Source organism: Furipterus horrens, unplaced genomic scaffold (assembly GCF_987537825.1).
Source record: "Furipterus horrens unplaced genomic scaffold, mFurHor1.1.pri manual_scaffold_3, whole genome shotgun sequence".
NCBI classification, from domain to species: Eukaryota; Metazoa; Chordata; class Mammalia; order Chiroptera; family Furipteridae; genus Furipterus; species Furipterus horrens.
Genome location: NW_028327173.1, coordinates 168,080,083 through 168,095,632, shown reverse-complemented (window position 1 = coordinate 168,095,632; position 15,550 = coordinate 168,080,083). Strand labels below are relative to the sequence as shown.

The window sequence follows — 15,550 nt, the reverse complement described above, 5'->3', positions numbered from 1 at the left end:
GAAGGGGTGGGGGACAAAGTGAGCAACGTGCTGCGGAGACCAAGAGGAAAAGTCTTGCCATGCAAATTGGCTTGGGACAGATAAGAAAAATATACAGCGTGCTTAGAGCACTCCTCGGGTAGGAATTACAGTTTACGAAGAGTATGAAGAGAATTCTGTTAAGTGGTTTAGAGGATATGAGTGAGGAGTCTGAAGACTGACAGAGAAGAGGCGCAAATATCAGAGAAGGTTGAGCTGGTGGTACCAACGAGCTCAGATGAGCAGGAAACAAAAGTGTGAAGAAGTCACGGAGTTCAGGAACCAGGGGATGGTGAGCAAGAGGCCCGAGGTAAGTGGGGCGCAGACCCCGAGAATGGCCAGGGAGGAAGGGAAGAGGCGGACACAGCTCAGGCTCAGCGGAATTGGAGATTTGTGCAGAGAGGGGTCGTCGCAGATAAACCACCGCCGAAAGAGGCGCTGAGAAACACACACCCCACAGCGTCCCCGCCGAGCCAGGGCCCAGCCCCACGCAGTCCTCGAAGCCCCGCCCCGTCCCCGCGCGCAGTCCCAGCGCCCAGGTTCCTTGGTCGCGCGGCCCTTTGGTTCCGGCTGTGGCGCGCGGGCGGAAAGTTTATGCGGACGGACTGTGCCGGCGTTGGCCGCCGGGTGAGTGGGGGAAGCCGGGGGGCGAGGGTTGTCTTTCGTGGCTTGTTAGACCCGTAGCAGCGGGGATCAAGGGTGGGGAACAGCGCGGAGCCGGCGTGCGGCCTTCCCGCCACCCCGCTGCCGCTCCGCGCCGTGTCTGATGCGCCAGTTCCGGGGCCCTGCTCCTGGCCCCCCTCCCTTCTCTGGGGCTCAGGGGTCGCCGACTCCGCATAAACACACGATCTCGGCTCTCTGTCCAGGCCTCTGCGCCCCGTCTTCCCATAGTAACTCTCTTTCTCTCTCTCACGCTTTGATAGCGAAACTGCTGAGAATCGATTCTTTATGAATGAGCTCATTGTCATCCTAAGGGAAGAATTATGTGTATGTGTACTGATAGAGGCTTGGCATTAGGGCCAAACAGGTGCCTGGGGTCTATTCTCAAGAGTAGACTGTCCTAGAGTAGTTGTCTTACGCGTTGTATGTAAACAGTATTTATGGGAAAGTTGTGGGGGTGGTTTGGGGTGGGAGACTTAAAGATGAGAATCCACCCAAGTGAGAAACCCATCATGCTCTCACACAGTTGCTGCACTGCTGGGCAGGGATTTTCTTTTATCAAGTCTAGACTGCTCGAGTGAACCAACCATACTTCAAGAACACTCAGTTCCTTCTTTTACTTCAGTACTTAACCTGACTTACAAAATTGGTTTTCCATGACTTGGTCATTGTTAAGGAGGTGTGTTTGCTGGTGGACACAAATTCATCAGTAAGGAGAAAGCCATCTCTAGAGGTGTGTGCAGAGAAGGCAAGACAGCCTGCTATGATCACCCATTCCAGTGTTAGAGCAGACTTCATGGGCCAGAAGTTCTTATACCTGATCTAAATCTCTCCTGTCTCCCAATCTTCTTAGGGGCAAGGGCAATACTTTTTATGAGCTCAGCTTTCAGTAACATAAAAGCCTCTGTGCGTGAATGGGACAACCATGGGAGCTCCATAAACTATTCATGGGCAGAGGCATAGGAGTCACTGGTGTCTCTGCGTGAATGAGGAGAGGAGGAAATGTATTTCTGGTGTGCAGAGTTAAAATTCACTGGGTGTTTTACCAAAGAATTAATGTTATGTATGGTAATTAGGGATAGTTCATAAGTTATCAAACATTTGTCAAGCACTTCCTATGTGCCACTTATTGTCATAGTCTCTGAAGAGACATCTGTGGGCAAAATCTGACATGGTCCCTACCCTTACTGGGCATATTATCTAATGTAGTGTAGTTGAACCAGTATTGTATAGGATTTCACTTGCATGACAGAGCTAAGACCCAAAAAGAAGATTAAAAAGACAGAGTAGATGAAATAGTACCAAGTTGACACACCTAAACTGATGCACTTGACACTAGAAGAAACTCGCAGGCTATCAGGACTGTTAATTTTAACTTTGGACACAGTTTTAACAAGCTTGATTACCTGGCTTTCCCGCCTGTAGTAGCCAAGAAGCAGCAAATTAGAAGGAGGATAATAACAGGATTACTGAGAAAAAGTGGAATGCAAGCTGATGGTCTAAAAATCAATTATAAAGAGATGGCACCAAAACAGAGCACAACAGTCTAAGTTCTTGAATATAAGGCATTGTTTCCATAATGTTCTATACCATATTTATTCCATGGGACTTTAACAGTAATTACATAAAGAAGGGTTAAATAGGAAACAGGGTTAAGCAAATTAAACTGGATTGTTTGCCATAGAACTCAGCATCTGTAATAAGGCTTGAACTCATTTTTCTTGAAGGATCCCTCCAGAACAGTGTTCTGCAGTGCACACTTGAGAGAATGCTAGTGTATGTAAAACATCAAGGTCGCAGTGTGCTGGGCAGTGTTGGTATTTAGAGTGGTGATGTCAAGTCATCACAGGAGCATGAATTATGTTTGGTACAGGGTGTTTAAGAGACGGGAGGGACACACATTTTAATTTTTTCTATCAAAATGGGTAAACATTTTGGAATTTTAAGGAGTCTGGAAAGGTTAACTTATATCTCTAGTTTAATCTTTCGTGATGTTGGATACACGAGGCATTATTATATTTGAAATGTATCTCAGGCCATTATGTAGTAGAAAGGCTTTTCCTACCTGACTTCCATCCCTGGCCTCTTATTTATAACATTGTTTCCAAGAACCAATATGTTCTGGGTTCCCCACAGCCTAGTCAGTCACACATGAAATTTTACAATATCACACATTTACAGTTGGATATTATATCAGGACAAGCAGTCTGACCACTGTTAAGTATTTTTGAAGTTCCAAAAAAGAAATCAGTGAACATTACATTTCTAACCTATTTATGTCCATTCAAGCTTTCCTAATTGTACATATACAATATGATTTTTATGAAGTTGTAATCAGTGTATACATACAATCCTGTGACCTGCTTTTCTCAGTTAATAACACTTTATATAAATATTTCTGACATATACATGTCATGTATTTATTTGATATTTCATTGCATCACTAGACTACAGTTTGCTTAATAATAGAGTAGAAGCAAGCTGCGTTCCCAACGGCAAGTCTGAAAACTTTTTTCTTTATTTTTAAACACAGAAATGTTTCTTCATGCTAATTCTCAATCCATAATTTTAAAGAACTTTTTGTTTTCTCCATTTCTTCTACGTTTTGACTTTTATACACAATTTCATGAGATAATGCCAGCTGTCATACCTATTCTTTTTTTTTTTTTTTTTAATTTTATTTTTTGGTTTTTCAATTACAGTTGTCCCATTTTTCCCCCATTGCTCCCTCCCACCCAGCCCACCCCTTCTCCCACAATCATATCCCTGCCCATTGTCATACCTATTCTTTAACTTTGTTCTTTTCCTTCACAGTTAAAAGCCTGTTGCCTGGTTGCATTCAATGAGTCCTACTGAGGCTAGCAGCCTGTTGCTTTGGTCATCCTTAATGATTTCCAGCTTTGTCTAATCTGGATTATGATTTTACGAGCCCTTTCATTTTTATATTTGCACTCATTTTAATTTTAAAAAGGGAGGACACCAAGCAACGAGGTAATTAAGCACTTGCACAAATACTGTTGCATTGATTAAGATAGTTATGGTGCCCCAAAAGACTGGTTGTCAAAAAAGTACTACCGTATGACAACTAGAAATGTTCTTTAGTAAATTAAGTTGGAGAGGTGATGTAGAAATGTTCATTATATTAAGATGTATAAAATTTGGAACTGAAAGTCAAGGACTACCTGAATTTAATGTTTTTTAAAAATAGAAATACTTAAGATCGTCCTTGATTTATGGCCATTTAGTAGGTGATTCTTGCTTGCTTCCCTCCCAGTAAATGTTCTGCAGATTTGCCCCCACCTCAGCTTAAATGGGGTTTGTCTTCACTCATTTCTGGAAAGTTTGGTTAAAATTATGGTGAAAAAGTACTTTTTACTCTCCATGACATAAGCCTAACTGTATTTATTTTCTACAGCATTTTTCTACTTATAGCTGTTTGCATTCTGACTGGGAACATTGAGATCATTGTCACAATGCCAACAGTGGTGGTAATGGATGTGTCCCTTTCCATGACCCGACCTGTGTCAATCGAGGGGTCTGAAGAATATCAGCGCAAGCACCTAGCAGCCCATGGTTTGACGATGCTGTTTGAGCACATGGCCACTAACTACAAGCTTGAGTTTACAGCCCTGGTAGTTTTCTCATCACTCTGGGAGCTGATGGTTCCCTTCACAAGGGATTATAACACCCTACAGGTACAAAAAAGAAAGTTATTATGTGTATAAGGTCCAGATTTACAGGGAGCAAAAGTGGTATCATATTGTACTGAATATTTAGAACTTGGAATCATTTCATGATAAGTCTATGGGTATAATATCTGAGTGTAGCAGTAAAAGGTCTTATGTCTTTGGTAAAGCTATGAATTAGAGCTGTGAGTTGTTGCCTTATTTTCTTCTCTTGGTTTTCTGGAATTCTCTCATGATGTAGTGCCTGTTCCCTGAAGTTCAGGATCTTTAGGTTCAACACTTCTTTTCCTATAAAGCTTGAGGAGATAAAAAATAGCCCTTCCTCATAAAAACTTTTATTTGGGAGTAATTAAAAATTCTACTTCCTCTCAAGAAATAGCCTTTGATCTACAGATGTCAAGAAATTATAATCTTTAAACCTTGATTGACAGTTGTTATCTTCCAAAGGCATTGTCTATGATAACCTCAAGAACTTTCTGAGAACATCTCTAAGTCATTATTATTTCCAGCAGTGCCTAGCACAGTGCCTTATCCATAGTGAGCAGTCATTAAGTGTTTGTGAAATTAAATTGAATAGTTTAATAATTGCTAGGCAGTTTAGAAATCCAGGATCAATGTAGTTTGGTTTTTAAAATATAGGTAATACAGTTTTGTTAAGTCATTCCTTTTATTATCTCACTTTTTTAAAAAATGACTCAAAAACTTTTCTTTTTAAATTGCACTGGATTTCTTATAAGTGGGTAAACTAAAATTTTGGATGTCAGCAGTTCTGAAATTTAGAGAACTGTTATGTAAGTGGTGCACAGTAATTGTTAACCTCAGAAGTCCTGAAGTCAGACTGATTGGGTTCAAGTCTAAACTCTGCTACCTCTAGGTATGAGAGCTGGGAAAGTTACCTAATTATTCTCCACCTTAGTTTCCTCATTTTAAGAATAAGTTAATAATATATGGGGTGTTGTGATGATTAAATGAATGTAAAGTGCTGACAGTGGTGTTTAGGATATAGGTAGTCCTCCATAAATTTTGGCATTTTTGTAATGTATTTAAAGTGCTTAATTTCAGTTATTTCTTTCATGGGCCACTTATAAAGATATGAACTTGGTGGGCTGTTCACTCTCACCTGATAAGAGGCCAGAATAAAGGGAAGCTCTTTTAATTCTCTTTTATAGCTAAGGGAGTCTGTTTTACTATTTTTAAGAACTTATGCTTTGGGACTCTCAGAAACATTCATGCTTTTAACATTTTATGTTGTTTTCTGGTCAATTAAAATGAGCAGTTTTATCTTTTATTCAATTAGGAAGCACTAAGTAATATGGATGATTATGATAAAACCTGCTTGGAGTCTGCATTAGTTGGTGTTTGCAACATTGTTCAGCAAGAATGGGGTGGTGCAATTCCTTGCCAGGTAATTATCAGTTCTTTTTCATTGCCCTAACTTATAGACATTAACCACTGAAGTGCTATGATTTTCTTCAAGCTGTAACACAGCATGCATTATCATTTCTACAAACTATGTGAATTTTATTTATTTATTTTAAGAGAGAGGGAGAGGGAGGGAGATAGAGTTGGGGAGAGAATCATGGATTCATTGCTTCTCACACACCTCCAACTGGACTTGGCTCACAACCCAGGCATGTGCCCTGACCGGGAATCGAACCAGTGACCTTTCAGTTCACAAGCCGGTGCTCAATCACTGAGCCACACCAGCCAGGGTGCTATTGGTATCTTTTTAAAGGAAGGCACTAAATCAACACTAATAGCTCAGAAAGCAGCATAATTATGCCTTAAGGAAAGCATCCTCCTAGTAAATTGACTTCTTGCAAACTAGTATTATTTGTATAAAATACAAAGGGCTTACAGTGGAATTTAACAGTGCTCTCTAGGAGTGATTTTAATTTTTTGAATGCTAAAATTATAAACATTAATACAATATTTGTTATCTCAGTGTAGCATTTATTCAGCAAACTTTTAACCATCTCAACTATCTAAGTTATCTAAAAAGTGAGGCGTATGAATGTAATAAAATCAGTTGCCTTTTAATTAAAGTCCACAGTACATCCACATTTACATCAAATCAGAGCAGAGTAGTGGCTGAAAAAAGAATTGGAAATTTGTTATACATAGGTGCTTTAAGAAGTGGTAACATTTTAAGAAGAAAAAAGATTGCTAAAAGGAAAATCATAATATTATAGTCTACAACAGGAGTCAACGAACTTTTTCTGTATTGGGCTTTGCAGGTGTCTGTGGCAAGTCCTCAGCTTTGCTATCATGAAAGCAGCCGTAGATGATAAGTAAATAAATGAGCATGGCTGTGTTCCAGTAAAGCTTTATTTACAAAAGTAGACAGTGGGTGATAGTGTACAATTTGTATTATAGGGTAAAACACAGGAGTGTCCATGGCATCGCTAGTATTTATGCCTGGGCAAGGGAAGGGTAGGGGTTGACTCAAATGAAGGACGAGGGAATATGGGAAGTGATGGAACTGGTCTTTATCTTGATTATAGAAGCGGTTACATCACTAAAAGCAGTTTTCAGTATTCAGAACTATATACTAAAAAGGGTGAATTTTATTGCATGTAAATTATATCTCAATAAAACCAAGTTTTTAAAAATTGTCTTTTCTTACTGTAAAACCACCCCGTTTAATAGACTATGAACTCAAGAGTTAATGAAGACCCTGAACTACCACTAAAAGGTTAAATCAGATCACTTTAGTGGACACTTGCTAAAAAAAGCCAGTAAATGCCTTTTGATTAATTTCTTTTTAGAAATAAAAATGTTTGCTACCTTATTTCATACACATAGTTTATTTGGTAAGTCCAGGCATACAGAATATCTAATTTCCTCACAATACACTGAATAAAACAAGTTTTATTGCCAATACCTTCTGAACTGGAAGCTAGCAAGTAGCACAATTTCATTTGTTACTTCTTTAGTAGTTTCATTTCTAATTACATTTATCGGGGTAACATCGATTAATAAACTTACGTACGTTTCAAGTGCACAGTTCTGTTATAGTTCATCTATATATTGCATGTGGGCCCACCACCCAAAGTTAAATCTTCTTCTGTCACCATAGTCTTCAGCAGTTTTAGAGAAGAAAAACTTCTGCCTTTAATGTTTTTTCTTCCTTTACAAAAAGGAAGAATCTGGATTCGAGATGTGTTGTACCCTGGGGGAAAGGGACTGGGCCTGAATCTACTTAGACTTACTTGATGACTTTTGGGGTGAACAGTTCAAAACACTGGACTAGAGGTGGAAGTTAGTAGTGATTATTTTTATAATCAGTTACTTTGTTTTAATGTGAAATTTTTTAATCTAACCTTTGAGACAGCTGGACTGTGTCTTTATTATTTGAATAAATCTGTCTCATTTTGACATTACATGAAATAGTTCATTATCATATGGTATCTGAAGAAGCTAGTGGCAAAAGTAAATCATTATTCAGCAATTATTGGTACCTAGAAGAGGAAATTACCTTGTAGTCAGTTGACTATCTTCCCAAAAGATGACATTGCTCTAGGGGACCTCTATTAAGCATTCTTGGGTTTTAGAAGTAAGTATCAATATTGGTGCTTCCCGTGGTACAACCCAATACTTCCTTACTGGCCTGTTATTATCAAGTTACTAGGATAGGCTAGAGAAAGCTAAAATAATCCTTCCCTGGAATGCTTGGAAAAGTCTTCCCCCAACAGGATTGCTTTGAAACAATGAAAAAAAAGAAAATTATTTGTAATTGTGGTCTACTGTTAGGATATTTTTAAGGCTTTTTCAAATTGCAGGTTGATTAAGAATGCAATTTAAAGGTCTTGTACAAATGTAGTTAAATGGCTTTTATAAATATATTTTGAAAGCCGTTGTCATTCTGCTTGACCAGCGGTAGAGTTTGTCATCTTTGAAAATAGTGTCAAGTTTCAGACTTCTGTGCTAGTATTTTCTAGGGACATGTAAAATTGGCCCTCAGGCTATTTTTGACATGATGCCTTAGGTTGCCACCTCCTTATCTAAGAGGAGTCTAGTTTTAATATAATTAAGAATTAGTTGTGAATATTTTCGTCCTTTTTTAAACTGTTCATAGGTAGGTGCTTTTTTAAAGGTTTAATTAGATAAAATACAGTAAAATGCATAGATCTTAAGTACACAGTCCACCGAGTGCTGACAAGTGCGTACCTGTGTAACTACTGCTCCAGTGAAGACACAGAACACTGCCATTACTCCACAAAGCTTCCGTGGGCCCCTTTCTAGTCAGTATCCCCCCATGCCCACCACCTTTGTTTGGTATATCTTAGCTTTGTTTTACCTGCTGGAGAACTTCATATAAATAGAATTACAACGTGTCTGTCATCTTTCATGTGACAGAATGTTCTTAAGATTTATTCATTGTTGCTTGTATCTTTGCAGAGGTAGGTTTTTCATTGTAAATGCAACTAGGGAGAAATGAAATTGCTAAATGAGACTGCTTTAAATGAGTCTGTTATTTTATATACAAACCGTCTCTCACTTTTTGCAAACAGGTGGTTCTGGTGACAGATGGCTGTCTTGGCATTGGGAGAGGGTCCCTGCGGCACTCCCTAGCTACTCACAGTCAGCGAAGTGAGAGCAACAGGTTCCCGCTACCTTTTCCTTTCCCTTCTAAGTTATACATCATGTGCATGGCAAATTTGGAGGAGGTAATGTTTTTTAAAAAGTTCTTTTCCGTTTTATTAGATACATTTTAGGACTCAGTTTATTTTTTAATGTGTATATTCCATTAGTATTATATTGCAGATACTATAACATTAAGTGCACTGGTTTCAGCTGAGGATGCTCATTAATTATCTTTGGAAAGACTCTAGAGCTCAAATGCTCTGTGAAAGTTCCAAGTTTTGCCCCATCTTGGGAAACCTAGCTAGAGTTGTTATTCATCCTACTTCCCACGAAGACTGTTCAGATGCTGAAATGTTCTTTTTGGTTTGGGATATTTCCCTCATAGGAAATCTTAAGTCCATTCCACCAGAGATGCTGACAGAAGTGTGCTTTGATTTTTTTTTGTAAAGTAACATTACTCTGATGCATGTTTTATTAAATACTACTTCCTGGTTTTCCCATTTACCTCAGGGAAGTTATTTAACCTAATCTTCATCTCAGTTTTTTACCTGTGAAATGTAGATAATAATGGTACTTACCAAAAGATGTTAGAAACACTTTGGAGAAAAAGTACTGTGTAAATACCAACTGTGTGATCGCCTTTGAGAATCTTTGCAAAACTACGTCTGAATGAAATAGCTCTACTGGTATCATTTTATATGACATTTCCTCTTTGGCAATCTTGAATCAAAATTGTTATAGTTATTTTCCTTCTCACGTTAAAAAATCATCTTCGTTAGTTATATTTATTGCCGATGTTATTGTGATAGGTCTGACTTGGGTGTGCTGATAAGAATCTGGCATTTTGTGCCACTTGAAACGAGTCCTCTGTTTTGCTTTTTAGCTTCAGAGCACTGATTCCTTGGATTGCCTTGAACGTCTCATAGATTTAAACAATGGTGAGGGGCAGATTTTTACTATTGATGGCCCCCTATGCTTGAAAAATGTACAATCTATGTTTGGGTGAGTATGTACTTAGAGCTTTTTTTGCCTTCTTACATATAATCCATTATAATTCGATATCCAGCAATAATACCTATTTTATTATTTCTAATTGTGTCATTTCATTTTCCCCAAGTTTCACATTTTTCAGCTAAAATGCTTGGTAGTAGTGATTTTAAAAAGTTTGTTCCTTTTAAATTAAGCATGACTGCCCTGGCTGCTGTGGCTCAGTGGATTGAGCGTCAGCCTGCGAGCCAAGTGTCGCTGGTTCGATTCCCAGTCAGGGCACATGACTAGGTTGCATATCAGCTCCCCAGTTGGGGGCACAAGTGAGAGGCAACCACACAGTGATGTTTCTCTCTCTCTCTCTTTCTCCTTCCCCTCGCTCTAAAAATAAATAAATAAATAAACAAACAAACAAATTATTTTTTTTAAAATTAAGCATGACTGAATCTATAATGCCTGTATAGATATTGACTTCCTTACAGTGACTCAGCAGTTTCAAAGGTTATCTTGTTTTGGGGCTTTTCTGAATTGAAATTGCCTCACCAAAAATGTCAGATTTTGCTGTATTTCAAAATAGTCAACTCCAAAGGAAAACAAACTTAGTTAGCATCTTAAAAAAAATTGTGTCTGTCATATTACCCTTCCTGTAACAACTAATCATCCTATTGTAGAAAACTAATAGATCTGGCCTACACACCCTTCCACGCTGTTCTCAAGTGTGGCCACTTGACTGCTGATGTGCAAGTCTTCCCCAGGCCAGAACCTTTTGTTGTGGATGAGGAAATCGACCCAGTCCCTAAAGTCATTAACACAGGTAACTCTTCTTAAAACTTCCTGTTTTCCTGACTTTTTCCTCACTTCTGGCTTTTACTCCTCTCTATCCAGGAGAGTCGAAAAGAAATGTAAATTCTGATACCAGATTGCTTTTGTCATCAGTTATACACTTTGGATGGGAGGATGCATTGTGTAAGGGGTGGCAGATGAGTGATCCTGCATGGTGATGGTGAGGTCGTGAACTAATCTCCAGTCCTAGATCATTATAACCACAAATTTCTAGAGTTGGAAATCATGGCCAGATTCACTAGCATTGAAATTCTTGCAGAAATTTTTAATAGATACTAAGATTGATTAGCATCATAATTCAGGTCAGATATGAAGGGCTGGCTTCTAGACTTGCCTGAGAGACTCTTCCTGCGTGACCCTGGACAAGTCACTTCCTCTAATTTTTATTGGCTAGGTGAGTGGAATCTCTAGGTGAGTGATGGCCTCTGAAGTCTCAGCTCTAATATACTGTACCTCTCTAGTCCTGCTGCTTATATTGTGACTAAAAGAAAGCGATGTGCCACTGCTATTACCTGTCTCGTGTGGCCGGTGCTATGCTTAGCTAAGATTGGCAAAGCGAAGAGTCAAAAGTAACAAGAATAGTGGAGAGAAGAGTTGTCCTCTGTTGGAAGGCAGACTCCTTGAGTTGTGGGTACACAATGAACCATCACTTGTGTCAGTCACCATTGCACCCTCAGTACCTGCATACTGTCTGATGCTCAGTAGGTGTTGACTAGGTAGTCATCCAATCAACAGATGATTAAAATTAAGTGCACAGTAAATGTTCATTTCATTCTTGGGTGTCAGTTTTTAGGAGTTTTAGAGTGAAGGGCTAAGCACAGTCTTTTTATTCTTTTGTGTCTTGAGCTCCTGACTATCTGGAAGTAGGGCATCATCCCTTTCATTGTGCCTAAGCAGCAGTACATTAACCTATGTCAAATGTTTTGTTGTCTTCAAACCAGTTAGAGTCCACTTCCCTCCCATCCTTTATTGATGAGTAGTGTAGAATACATCTTTTCTTTCCTATATAAACTTTTAGTCCAAGATCTTTATTATAGCTTATATTTAAACCATTTTCTACTCAAATGAAAAATATATAGCTGCTTATGCTGATTCATTGTTATTCAGCTAAAGAAGGTAATGAAGTCAAACTCCAGATAAGCAGATTTCCTTATGTTTTAAAAGTATCATGAACTTACCATGAGCTTGATTTTTTAAAAATTGTTTTGAAAATATGAGTGTGTATATATGCCTAGAAGACTGAACAATAAAATATTCATAGAGGTTTCTTTTGATGCTAAGCAATGAATGACTTTGTTTTTCTTCTTTACAATTTTTAGTGTTTTCCAAGCTTTTATACCATTTAAACATTTTCTAATTTTATTTATTGATTTTAGAGAAAGGAAGGGAGAGAGAGAGACATCAACTTGTTGTTCCACTGATTTATGCATTCACTGGTTGTCTCTCGTAGATGTCCTGACTGGGGATTGAACCCATAACCCTGGTATAATGATACTCTGACTTATTGAGTTACCTGGCCAGGGTGCTTTTATATTATTTATATAATCAGAAAAAAACTTTAAACGTTGAGTTACAACATTTTTTTTTACTTATTTTAGGTTTCCAGCAAACACTTTGGGTCTTTAATAGGCTCCTATAAAACAAAGATATCATTGTCATAGACTACTACCTTGGTTTTATAGAGAATGTATTTCTTTCTCAGAATAGCTTTACCCTGCAAGGTTGGTTGCTTGGAGTTGTGGAAATGTTTGACTATAATGCCCTCTGGTGGCTTGAACATCCCTTATTATACACAGGGATCTGACCTTTAAGCTTTTGCCTTAGCTGGGACCTAGCCTCATACAAATAAAGTTTAGCTGATTTGTCATATAACTTAAATTCACTTAATAAAGACAATTATTCTTACATTCTGAGCTACTTAAATGAAAATTTATTAGAGATATCCAGAAAAACTTCTAATAACTTTCCTAGTCATCATATTTGAATTCCCTGCCTAAATTATACATTGTGTTTATGAAATTTAGTACATGGAAAATAGTGTAATTTCTGAGCCCTGGCTGGTGTGACTCAATGGATTGAATGCTGGCTTGTAAAACAAAGAGTCACCAGTTCGATTCCCAGGCAGGGCACATGCCTGGGTTGTAGGCCAGGTCTCCAATGGGGGATACGCTAGAGGCAACCACACATTGATATTTCTCTCCCTCTTTTTCTCCCTCCCTCCCTTCCCCTCTCTCTAAAAATAAATAAATAAAATAATAATAATAATAAAGAAATGGTGAGAAAATAGTTAATTTCCTATAGAACTAATTAATTCTATGTTGATTCCTTCTTTTCAGATTTGGAAATAGTGGGATTCATTGATATAGCTGATATTTCAAGTCCCCCAGTTCTGTCCAGACATCTGGTCCTACCTATAGCACTTAACAAAGGTGAGTTCTCGTCCTATTCAGTGATACATTTGAAATATCTTAAGTATCTTATTATCTAAAGTTTTTCTTTTGCCCTGGCTGGGTTACTCTGTTGGAGTGTCATCCCACGCACCAAAAGGTTGCAGGTTCAATCCCCAGTCAGGCACATAGCTAGGTTGCAAGTTCAGTTCCCAATTGGGGCATGTACAGGAGGCAACTGATCTAATGTTTTTCTCTGAGATCAGTCTCAATCTCTCTCTCTCTCTCCCCCTTTCTCTCTTCTTAAGATCAATAAACAACATATCCTTAGGTGAGGACTAAAATAAGAATAATTAAACTTACTCTTAAATGTTGAATAGTAGGGTAGCACATTTTGCAGCATTTGAGGGGAAGGAATAGTTACTGCATTGGATTGAATTTTTTAAATGGAATGTGTCAATAACATACTAGAAAACTCATTCTGCTGTTTTACACTGTAGAAAGCATATTGACACATACTTGTTGTGCACTGCTTTGTTAATTTACAGTGGAAGTCCTCTTTAGAGATGAGAATGCTTTGTCACTAATCCAGGACTCTACCTTTCCTGGTAGGACCATGGTGAGGAAGCCACAGTTATTCTCAGAGGTTGCCTATAAATGTGGAGTCAAATATAGCTTCATAAGGGGAGAAACTACATCTGTTCTCTACCAGTGCATAGCACATAGTAGATACTCGGTAAATACTGTTGAACAGATGGAAGGATCCAGCCCCTTGTGAGGCTTCACTACTGAGAGTAAAGCTCTCCAGGAACTGCAAAGTCATGTACCCAAATTCAGCATCTCTCTGGAGAATGTTAGTGTCTAGCACTTTGAACTTCTCTTTTTTCTGTTCTAGGCTGACCATCCAATTTATATTCACCAGCTTTTTCCAAGAAGTGTGTATAGTCAATCTGGTTTCTGCTCACCGAGTTAGATCACATTCCATTTATGCCAGTTATCTCAGTTGTAGAATTGGGTATTCCATAACCTTCCATCACACATTCACAGACAGAATCTTGATATTTGCCCACAGATGGCTTACTATGATTACTGTTTATAATTGATCTTATTACCTTACTGTTCTTGATATTAATATTGATAACCGGATTTCCCTTATTTCTAAGGTCTTGGGGTGAAGGGATTCTGCACACCCATAAAAATTACCAAGAAAGTGGGCAAAATGAAGAGTGTGTAGGGGAACAGTGGAAAGAAAAGGATGGGAAGGCAGAATGGGGCCATATTTTAAGGGTGTCGAAGGTCAAACTAAACTGGGAAAATTCTTCCTATTGAATTAGAAAGTCTTTGAATGAGATTGAGCAGACAGATAGTTCGTTGTAGGAAGATTTGTTTGTCAACAGAGTGTATGAGAGAACCTGGAGTTGGAGAGTCAAATCAAGAAGTTTCTAAAGTAATGCTCCTCACCTTTAGTGGGCACCCCTCCACATGCAGCCTGAAGGCTGTCAGTTGATAATACTCTTGACATCTCTGAATCTGTGGTTCTGTTTGGATGGTACCTGAAACCCCCAGAGAGCACCTAGCTGAGTATCCCAGTAGCAGCTATGGAAAGCTGATTTGTGTGTGTGTGTAGCAGTTTGACTAAAACATAATTCATATACCATACACTTCACCCATTTAAATTCAGTAAAATATAATATATCTACAGAGTTGTGCAACCATCCCCACAGTCCATTTCAGAATCGGAATTTTAAAACCCCTAGTCTTTCATCCCCCTCAGTCTCAGGTGACCACTAATGTCTTTTCTTTCTCTATAGATTTGCCTCTTCTGGATGTTTCATATAAATGGAATTCATATTACATGTGAAAACTGATTTTTATATGCACATAGGGAACCAGAATATGAGTTTTTCTTACTTGTTATATATTCCTTTTATAACTCCATGTACTTTCCTCCCAAGGCTAGAAACAGCCAACAGTATAATAGGGGTTCGGGATTTTTGTAGCGAATCTCAGTCTGACCTGTTTTCTCTTCTTTTCACAGAAGGTGATGAGGTGGGTACTGGCATAACTGATGATAATGAAGATGAAAATTCAGCCAATCAGATTGCAGGCAAAATACCCAACTTTTGTGTCCTGCTCCATGGCAGCCTAAAAGTGGAAGGCATGGTAGCAATAGTTCAGCTAGGGTAAGGAACTTTGTTTACCTTTAGTTGAGTGAAAAGGAGAATCAATTTACAAAGTGAAGTATTTCCCAGACTTTTCTGAAAGAAATAGAGAGATCCTCGTCACCCTTTTCCTCTCCCTGACATACCCTTTCCACCTACCATCACCTTCTAAACTGCTCTTTAAATCATCCCCTAGAATAAGTAAAAAATGAGCCTTTTA

The 15,550-nt window shown here is 38.5% G+C and overlaps 1 protein-coding gene across 2 annotated transcripts in view; it reads left to right on the top strand.

Annotated features, from left to right (window-relative positions):
* The first annotated feature begins 549 nt into the window (after nt 1-549).
* The window catches only part of INTS14 (integrator complex subunit 14), a 29,889-nt gene continuing 14,888 nt past the window's right edge, over nt 550-15,550 (top strand). The window contains exons 1-8 of one of the 2 annotated variants that reach the window (XM_090270791.1): nt 550-645; nt 4,094-4,373; nt 5,662-5,769; nt 8,879-9,034; nt 9,835-9,953; nt 10,610-10,752; nt 13,118-13,210; nt 15,207-15,351. In XM_090270791.1, the coding sequence (XP_090126917.1) occupies nt 4,152-4,373; nt 5,662-5,769; nt 8,879-9,034; nt 9,835-9,953; nt 10,610-10,752; nt 13,118-13,210; nt 15,207-15,351 (986 nt within the window). In that variant the 5' untranslated portion in view covers nt 550-645; nt 4,094-4,151. Of the gene's footprint in view, nt 646-3,615; nt 3,670-4,093; nt 4,374-5,661; nt 5,770-8,878; nt 9,035-9,834; nt 9,954-10,609; nt 10,753-13,117; nt 13,211-15,206; nt 15,352-15,550 lie in introns of those variants that run through there. The other variant, XM_090270792.1, reaches the window with a different exon arrangement.